This window comes from Limulus polyphemus, unplaced genomic scaffold (genome assembly GCF_000517525.1).
Source record: "Limulus polyphemus unplaced genomic scaffold, Limulus_polyphemus-2.1.2 Scaffold2342, whole genome shotgun sequence".
Lineage (NCBI taxonomy): Eukaryota > Metazoa > Arthropoda > Merostomata > Xiphosura > Limulidae > Limulus > Limulus polyphemus.
Window position 1 is genome coordinate 80,091 of NW_013667952.1, and position 9,689 is coordinate 89,779.

At 34.8% G+C, this 9,689-nt stretch overlaps 1 protein-coding gene across 1 annotated transcript in view; it reads left to right on the forward strand.

Annotated features, from left to right (window-relative positions):
• The window catches only part of LOC106466680 (serine/threonine-protein kinase ATR-like), a gene marked incomplete at its 3' end in the record, with an annotated part of 134,038 nt that overhangs the window by 36,579 nt on the left and 87,770 nt on the right, over positions 1-9,689 (forward strand). The window contains exons 7-8 of the mRNA XM_022394744.1: positions 3,774-3,856; positions 6,565-6,679. Coding sequence (XP_022250452.1) covers positions 3,774-3,856; positions 6,565-6,679 — 198 coding nt within the window. The remainder of the gene's footprint in view (positions 1-3,773; positions 3,857-6,564; positions 6,680-9,689) is intronic.

A 9,689-nucleotide genomic window follows, 5' to 3' on the forward strand; every position in this document is an offset into this window, starting at 1 on the left:
AGTGTAGAGGAAGCAAGGGAGGAAGTTGTACACTGTTTGGGTAACAACACAATGTTGAGGAAGCAAGGGAAGAAGTTGTACATTGTTGGAGTAACGACACAATGTAAAGGAAGCAAGGGAGGAAGTTGTACATTGTTTGGGTAACGACACAGTGTAAAGGAAGCAAGGGAGCAAGTTGTACATTGTTGGAGTAACGACACAGTGTAAAGGATGCAAGGGAGGAAGTTGTACATTGTTTGGGTAACGACACAGTGTAAAGGACGCAAGGCAGGAAGTTGTATATTGTTTGGGTAACAACTCAGTGTAGAAGAAGCAAGGGAGGAAGTTGTACATTGTTTGGGTAACAACACAGTGTAGAGGAAGCAAGGGAGGAAGTTGTACATTGTAGAGGTGACAACACAGTGTAGAGGATTTATAAATTTTGTTTAATATATGCTAATAATCAAAAGAACAGTAACTGAGAGAATAATTAGTTACTTAACTACACAGAAGTATCAAGTGCAAACCTACTTCCAAAATCCAAAATGTTTTAATTCCAAAATATACATATCTCTGCTCTCACTTATAGCTATTACTTGACTGCCAGGGTTTCTTCTTTTGCCCATCTAAGCATTGGTCTGATTTTTTCTTGCTTGCTCTAGTCTTTATACCCCACTTAATTGGCCTTCGTGATATATGTTTTGTGACACTCTTCATCTATGTCAGTGTGCCCTCTATCCTGGTACTGTAAAAAAGCATCTCATTCACATCATTTTATCACTTTTTATCGACATAGCATTCACTTTCGGGTTTCTCTGTACTAGTACTACGATCGTTGGAGATATTTTGAGCATTCTCAGTGGCATGTAGTTGAATTTCATAAACAAATGAGAGAGGGAGATTTTTTTTTTTTTACGATTGACAAGCACAGAGGCAAATCACATCTCTCCTATCTCACTTCTGATATCTAGTATCACACAACATCAGGGAGGGTCACTCTTGGTTGAGACTGTCTGTGAACTTATTCGTAGTGATATGGTTCAGCTTCTCAGTCCCCTGTGGAACAGTGGTAAGCTTATGGACTTGCAATGCTGAAGTACAGGGTTTGATTTCCTATTGTGGACATAGCAGTTGGCCCAACATTGTTTTGCTCTAAAACAAACTTACCTGTCAATGTGTTGTTCCTAACAAGGTAATCAGAACAATTTATACAAAATGTCAGAAAGGAGGCCATTTTTGGATCAGCTGCTTCTGAGTTGTTTTCTTCAGTTGGTACATTGAGCATTATGTTTTGGATCTTTTCCCAGTGGGTTTTGAGCCTGCTCTTACTTAATGGCTGTAAGGTCTGGTCATGAATATTTAGTTTCCTCTACATTCACAGACATTGTGGTTCAGGCAGGGAGGTTTTACTGCTCTGTTATGAGACAGGACTGCTAGGCATTAACTGCCACAGTTGTTGGAACTATGTGATTTAGCCTACCATTGCAAGGTGGACATATTTTTCGACTCAAATACTACATCTGCTTCTCAAAATTATGGGTTCTGAGGTGGAGTTGGTAGTTCACCTGAACAGATGAATATTCCCTGGTGGGACAAGGTTATGTCTACAGACTTACAACTCTAACATCCAACGTGTTGTTCCTAACACTAAACCTTGTTGGAAGACTTTAAGGACCTCCAATTTCATTACTGATGAGCTGGAACCATTGTCAGCATGCTCAGTGATTCAATTGTTGGTTTCTACATTCATCGCTCTTGTCATTGGCACCTCGACTTTTACTGGCATCTATAGGGGGTCGTAGTTCCACTTCTTTTGGAGGGTCCTGACCCCGACATCAGCCCCTCGATACATTGGAACCCAATATAATTTATGTCCATATCCACAGGTTCCACTGCTCGGTCGGAACCCCCGCTGGTAGTGTTGGGGATTATTGTATGCCTTCGGGGTCTGTAGGGGCTTGGCTCCAAGAATTTCTGGACATGGGGTAACCTTACCCTCGGATCCATGGGCAATACAAATACTTGAGTTTGATTTGTCATGCAGTTCACATCTTGAACAACGTTATCCACCCAACCTGTAGGATTTCCATCTTCCACAGATCCTCGGATTTCGGAATTTAGATCTATGGCTATCAGAGTTTGGTTGGTCTAGGGGTAGAGAGAGAGTGTCATGCTAGTTCTCTCGGGGTTTTATTCCCATCGGTTGCTGTGTCTAAGAGATAGGAGATGGGTGTCCAGTCATCAATTTTTATCGTCTATATGAATACCTAGATTCTTCAAGGTTCACAAGTGACTCATTTCTAAACCTGAGTTGGCTTTTTTTATTAGGATTTTGGATGTCAAAGTTCTATTGAGTCAGCTTCTAATTGCATATTGCCATAGTGGAGGTATCCCGCCACTTTTGGTGTTTTTGTGCACAAAGGTTAAGTATTGCAGTTCAGGGTTCTTACCTTCTGACTATCTTCGGTACCATTTGGGTTCTGCCAATTCATACAAGCTTTCTCATGTTACCCACATTCCCTAGCTCTGAGCACACACCATTCATTGGATGACTGGTTATTGCTGGTACCTTCTCATCAAGTGTCTGAATGTCACACCTGGATTATACTTTCATAACAACCAATGCAGGCTTCATTCTCAGAGCTGAGACATCTATTCTTGCTCCAACTCAATATGTCATCATTCTGGGTATTTTTTCATCACATATCTTAGTTAGGCTCAGCCGACCCCCATCCGGCTACACATTATGAAACAGGAAGTCCGATTCATACTCACTTCTTTTCCAACTGCATGGATGGTTCTTTCTCTTTTGGGAATGTGGGTATCACTCAAATTCCTCATGCCTTTGAGAGGAACACACAAGAGATCCTTTCAGTGTGTTTTATGAGACCAAGGGATAAAAAAATGGTAATTCACTGGATTCTTCAGTTTCCTTATTCAGGATCTTTCTTCAATCTTACGGGTTGGTTAAGTCAGGGCAATACCAAGATATGGGTTCTTCTGCCACCACCTCATCCAGATATCATATCTTTATGAATCCCTCACTTCAGAGTTGAAGTGTATATCTCAGAAGTCAGGAATTCTATGGTCTATGCATGGACAATGAGGCTTACCTACACAATGTTTTAGTCCTTCATGCTTTTCACACAATGATGTCTTATAGTCTGGGCTTATTAAGGGGAACATCTTCAGGCTTCACTCCAACAATTCCACAGTGGTGTCTTGCTTTTCCTGTGAAAGGGCACTTGGTTCAAGGCTCCTTGTTTTCAAACCTTGGATCTCCTTTATTAGGACCACTCCTATCATGTCACCCTGTTAGCTTGCCATGTTCTACAGGTGATGATTGCAGTAGCAGGTCAATTGTCTCGACCCAACCAGATTTTCCCAACAAAATAGATACTACATTGCAAAGTTTTCTGGTGGTGAATGAGAAAAGCTATTATATGAGAGGAGGTACCTATTACAAATATATTTTCAGTGTAGGAAAATAATAACTTCTGGTATTTGCCTACATTTAATGTTATAAAATGTAGATAGTTGTGATATTTGACTACATTTAAGGTTATAAAATGTACATAATTCTGATATTTGACTACATTTAATATTATAAAGGCAGAAGAAAAGCTAAACTTCTCTGTGATTCCAATTTAAGGTTATAAAATGTACATAATTCTGATATTTGACTACATTTAATATTATAAAGGCAGAAGAAAAGCTAAACTTCTCTGTGATTCCAATTTAAGGTTATAAAATGTACATAATTCTGATATTTGACTACATTTAATATTATAAAGGCAGAAGAAAAGCTAAACTTCTCTGTGATTCCAATTGTTTTGAAAAGTGTTGAAGGATGCGAATGTTTTCAAGTTCAAGTAATGTAAGTATGAAAGTTTAGAACGATACAAATTTTTTAATTTAATTGTAAAATGTACACAATATTTTCTCTATGTTCATGATTTTTGTTGAAGTATTTGAATAAGGCATGCTACACAAAGCAGTAAAAGGATAATTGAAAATATTTTATAAAATCATATTCAGTTCATTTTTATCAATTTAGGCATACGATGATCTGAAATAGAAAGGATTTGTCATTCAGTCCATGTTCATATATATAATCATTTGATAGAGATGGCTTTACATCTTTTTTCTTTAATTTATGACATTTCATTTCATTAGAATTTAAAAAATGAATCCCACTAATTATTCATTCAATATCCATACATACCAGTATCATTCTTATATTTGTTTCTGATCTGTTTTGTTGTAGATGACATGTAAAACCCGTAAAATTGACTTATTGGAGAAAGACTTTGCTCTGTTTTGTTGCACATTGTACATGTAATCTGTAAACTTCAGTTACTGAAGTATTGCTTCTCATCTGTTTTGTAGATGGCACATGTTACTTGTAAACTTTAGTTACTAGATTAAGACTTCTAATCTGTTTTGTTGTAGTTGACATTTGTGACCTATAAACATCAGTTACTGGAGTAAGGCTTCAATTTTGTTTTGTCGTAGATGACACGTGTTACCCGTAAACTTCAGTTACTGGAGTAAGGCTTCAATTTTGTTTTGTCGTAGATGACACGTGTTACCCGTAAACTTCAGTTACTGGAGTAAGACTTCTAATCTGTTTTGTTGTATGTGATATGTTATCTGTAAACTTGAGTTACTGGAATAAAGCTTCTAATATGTTTTGTTGTATGTCAAACATGTTATCTGTAAACTTGAGTTACTGAAGTAAGGCTTTTAATCTGTATTTTTGTAGATGGCACATGTTACCTGTAAATTTCAGTTACTGGAGTAAGGCTTCTAATCTAGTTTGTTGTAGATGGCACATGTTACCTGTAAATTTCAGTTACTGGAGTAGGGCTTCTAATCTAGTTTGTTGTAGATTGCACCTGTTACCTGTAAACTTGAGTTACTGGAATAAGGCTTCTAATCTATTTTGTAGTAGATGGCACGTGTTGCCAGTAAACAGCAGTTACTGGAGAAATGCTTCTAATCTATCTTGTTGCACATTTCACATATTACTTGCAAACTTGGATTATTGGAGTAACACTTCTAATGTATTTTGTTGTAGATGGCACATTACCTGTAAACTTCAGTTTCTGGATTAAGGCTTCTATTAGCCTGCTATTGCTGAATTTACTGTGGAAATATAAATGAGATCACATTAATTTCTACATCTGTCTTTGCTACTATACAGAGGTGGTATGTATTTCATTGATGGGTTTCTGTATTTTAAGTATGGATGGTAAACAAAGTTGGCAGCTGAATTATTATCACAGAAAAAAGGCACCAAAATGGAACACTTTCTTACAGTTTGTTTGCTTTTTGCCTTTTATTCTAGTTACAATATAATCTGGTAAAGGAGAACATGTGTGAAAAACAGTAGTCATCTTCCTCAAGATGGAAAAATATGACAGAATGTAGCCAGAGTGCTAGATTTTTGGAGCAAGGTTTTTCAGTAGTTATATTTTCAAGATGTAAGATCTGTATAAATCATACTTATAGGAGATTTTTTTTTACATTTTCCAGTTGAAAATGGACACTTAAGAAAGCCTGGCCCTTGTGTGATAACTGTCAATCAATATACCAGCTTATGTGTAGATTGTACTAACCCTAACTATTATCAGCATAAGTAGTCTGGCACCTGTGGTGTATGCTTAAAAATCAGTGTTGATGTGGTTTGAAATGCTCATAATCTGACAGAGTTGTTTCTAGGTCATGTCTGGACCCACTTGATGTAATGTGTCGTGTCGAAGAATATTCTATACATTAATTTTCTCTTGTTTAAGAAATTTTAGACCACTTTAGAATTTTGGGGGTGGGTGTTATCATATATTAAGCTAAAGTCAGGGACCAATTGCAGCAAAAAGGATGCATGTTTTGGCTCTGTATAATTGTTCTTTAATTGTACCATTTATTGATGTAGAATGTGATACATCCATCATTGCTCATTATTTCTGACACCACAATGCTTCACCTCTGTTACATTTGTTAAGTTCATGTAAGAGAATGGTTTAATCTGGTTTTGTTTCTCTTAAAATTATCATATGTCTGCTGTTCGACTGCAGGATGAACCATTGCTAATCTATAAACAGGATATGGCTTCACATGCTATTCATTCATTGGATCTGTTCTTTACACAGTTGCAGGAAGGCTGTTTTGTGCCTCATTTTGCATCTTACATGTAATCTAACCTTGTGAAAATATTATGAGGCTTAATCCTAGTTCATGAACATCTTACTCTCTGTGATTCACTTAAAAAGTGAGAATTTAAACAGTTATTTCAATTTTTGTAGTATGTTCTTCAGTAAGATTTTATCGTAGTGATTTTGTATTTTCCTGGTTATATTTCAACTTTTGGTTAGTCTTTAAAAATTTCTGTGCAGAGTGGATATTAGTGAGATTCAAGCAAAAATAGAAACAACTTAAAAGTTTTTCCATCTGAGCTCCGCATAATGTTATCAATGTGTAGACTTATTTTGAAAAATATTGAAAACATAAAAAATGTAATGTGATTGATAACTCAGTAAAGTATTTGTAATTTTTACTTGGTTATTTTTTCCTTGGCATCTTTAGGTTGGTAATGGAGTTACTAGTATTTGACTTACTTCAGTTTACACCAGGAAGTAAAGAGAAATTGTGGAATGTACTTTGTACCCAACTAGAATTAGGAGGGATTAATCTCAAAGTGGTATGTATCCAATTAGAAATCGCTATTTTGTAATTAACTGCAAATTTATAATCAAGTGGAATACTGATACTTAAAAACTGTATATCAGTTGTCGATTGTATGATAAATACCAATTGCTCTATGTGTGCCAGTAGATTATGCCAACTTTAACTGTGAGCAACAAAGGTAGTCCAGTACTTAGTTGCATGCTTATAATCAGTGTTGATGAGGCTTGAGGTATCTGTAATCACTTGAACACTCCTTTGAAAGAAGAATTTATTTCACACAAGCTGAGGTACCTGTCCTTTGTCCAGGTTATGAACTTAAAAAATTTGTGGATGGATGCTATGATAAGTAATACAAAAATCCTAACTTTCACACAATTTATTTATAATATAATATATTATTACGGTATTCATTATTACCTAACCAAAAGTTTTGTATAAGCTTTAAGAACTCAATATGTATATACTTAAAATATGGTATACACTGTGTGATGGCCAGGGTGACTTTGTAGGAAGAGGTAGCAGAAAAAGTAGTGGTAGTAGAGGTGCTTTCTATTACCTGCTTTCAACATACAGCGTTTAATGTCCTTCATGTGATTAATCAATTGACAACCATTGGCTGCAGAAGTGTCTTATGGGTCAAAGTTGAAAGGTCATGGTTCAAAGTAGGAAGTGAGTAAAACTCAAGAAATGGCTCTTCATGTCAGACTTATGATGGCTGTTGGAGTAGAAACTTCAGCTGAGTTTATGTAGTATTGCAATTGTAGCATTCATTTTTTTCATTGCATTCCTCCATGTTTGTGTGCCTTACACCCACACTGTATGTATGTTGTTTTATTGAAAGTTTAATAAAGTTTATTTGTTTTTGGTGTAAGGACATGGCACCAGCTATGAATGTAGTTAATGTTACTTGCATCAAAGATAATAAATGCTCAATAACAGCAATAATGGGGGAGTGGGGGTGGAAGGAGTTGTGAACCCTCATTACATACCCCTTATTCCAAATTATAATCCCACAAAGTTTGGTTGAGGTTGGCCCCCTGTGACCCAGGTGTAGTTAGATAATGGACAAACAGACACACACAGAGAATTTTGTGTTTTATATATATAAATAGAAAAGTTTATATTAGACACGTCATTTTCAAATTCAGTTAATAGCATCTGATTGTTATATCCAGAATATGTAATTGGTTTATTTAATTTTGAGCAAAATGTATCCTGCATATATTTTTGAAGATGGGAATTGAAATGATCTTATGCCTTTGGACTGGCAGGTTGATGTTGTGTCACCCATGTTTGTTGTTTTCTCACACTAAAATGTTTAACCTAATTGCATAATATCTAGTTTCTACTTGAAAAAAATTATATAACTTCATTTAGTTTTTGTGTAATATTTTAGGTTATTAATTTTTGGAAATTTTATTGTGAAATGCTATTTAATACTTTTGTCTTAGCATTTCTGTTTTTCTTTTTACTGTGGTGCTTAAATCATGTAAATGTATCCACTAGAGTAATTTTTCACTAAAATTTTATTTTGTTTGTGTCATTCTAATAATGGCATACTCATTTTCTCATCTTTTCATACAATTTTTCACATATAATTAAAGTAACTGTAAAAAATGTGAAAGAAAGTAAGAAAATTTAATTTATTTTTTATTATTGATCATAAGGTTATTTTTCATTTATCAAATGAGCTCTAACATGTTTTAATTTTAACAGCTATTTGTATTTGTTACTCATCTTTACCTATTGAAGCAGTTATATAGCTGCTGAAATAGCATAAAACTGAAGAACAGTAAAAGCACTGACCAGTAGATACACAACTTGTATGAGTATCCTAAGCCTGTGCTGATATAGGCATTATTTTACCAGCTATATTTTTGATCATGCTCAATTTCTCTGTAATAATTATAATTTAATTTCATTAACTAAGGAGATCTTCTATGTGTTGTTTGAGTAATAATAAATGTACTAATGCTTTGGTGTCATTTGAATAGTTTGCTATCAAAGAACTGCTAACTTACCATATTCACTAACCCTAATTATCCTTAGGTAATTTCTTTCCATATAAGAATATTTTTTTAGGTTTAAAAACAAACATAACACAAAAATATTGCCAAAAGGAACTATAAAAAATCCCAGGTCTGTGGCTTATTTCGAAGTTTTGTAAACTTCTTATTAAAGTCCTTTGTTCTCCATTGTGAGAACTTCCACTGGTCACTTTTTCAGAAACCATAAATTAGTACTGACCTGTGTGTTCTTCACTGACATTTACATAGATGGACAATAATCTTTTCTAACCAAAACTTTTTAGCCATTTTTTCTACCTTGTTTTGATTTAATAGCTACTCTCCAACCCACTTGTTGTGACATCATAAAATCCTCTCAACACAGAGTTCTTGAAACAATCTTCGAGAGAAAAGTCACTTGAGAAGCAAAAACTTGTGTAAATCTATTTCTAAAGGATACTAGGGTCTTAGTAAAAATAAACCTATATTTTTGGGATGAGCAGAAAAATTCCCAAAAAATCTGTAATGCTATTGTTTACAGGTGATGCTCCTTAGAGCTGTGCAGAGATCAAAGTTTAAACTCTTATTAAAAGTTTTATTTGCAAATCAGACTAAATGAATTTTGCAAAGTTACAAAATATCAGTTTTTAGGTATTTTTACTTAAATTGTGAAAACTGATATGCAAGTGTGTCCCTGACCCTGGAGAACTGACCTCCTCTTCTCATAGGGTTAATGAATATTTAAAGCATATGTGAATAATTAGTTTGGTATTAAGTTTCATGTAATGTGCACCAAATCACATAAGTCACATATTGTAAAATGCTCTGTTATTATTATTGATGCATCGCTTTATAATGAAGATAATGTGGTGCATCTTGTGTGTAGTTGTTAAAAATTACTTACTTGTCTTTGGTTTTAAAGAGTTTAACAACACTTTATTGATGCACTGATGGTGCATTTGTTTCTTTTAACCCTATCTCCACGGGTACCCTTTACTGTGCATGTTACAAGGTTTT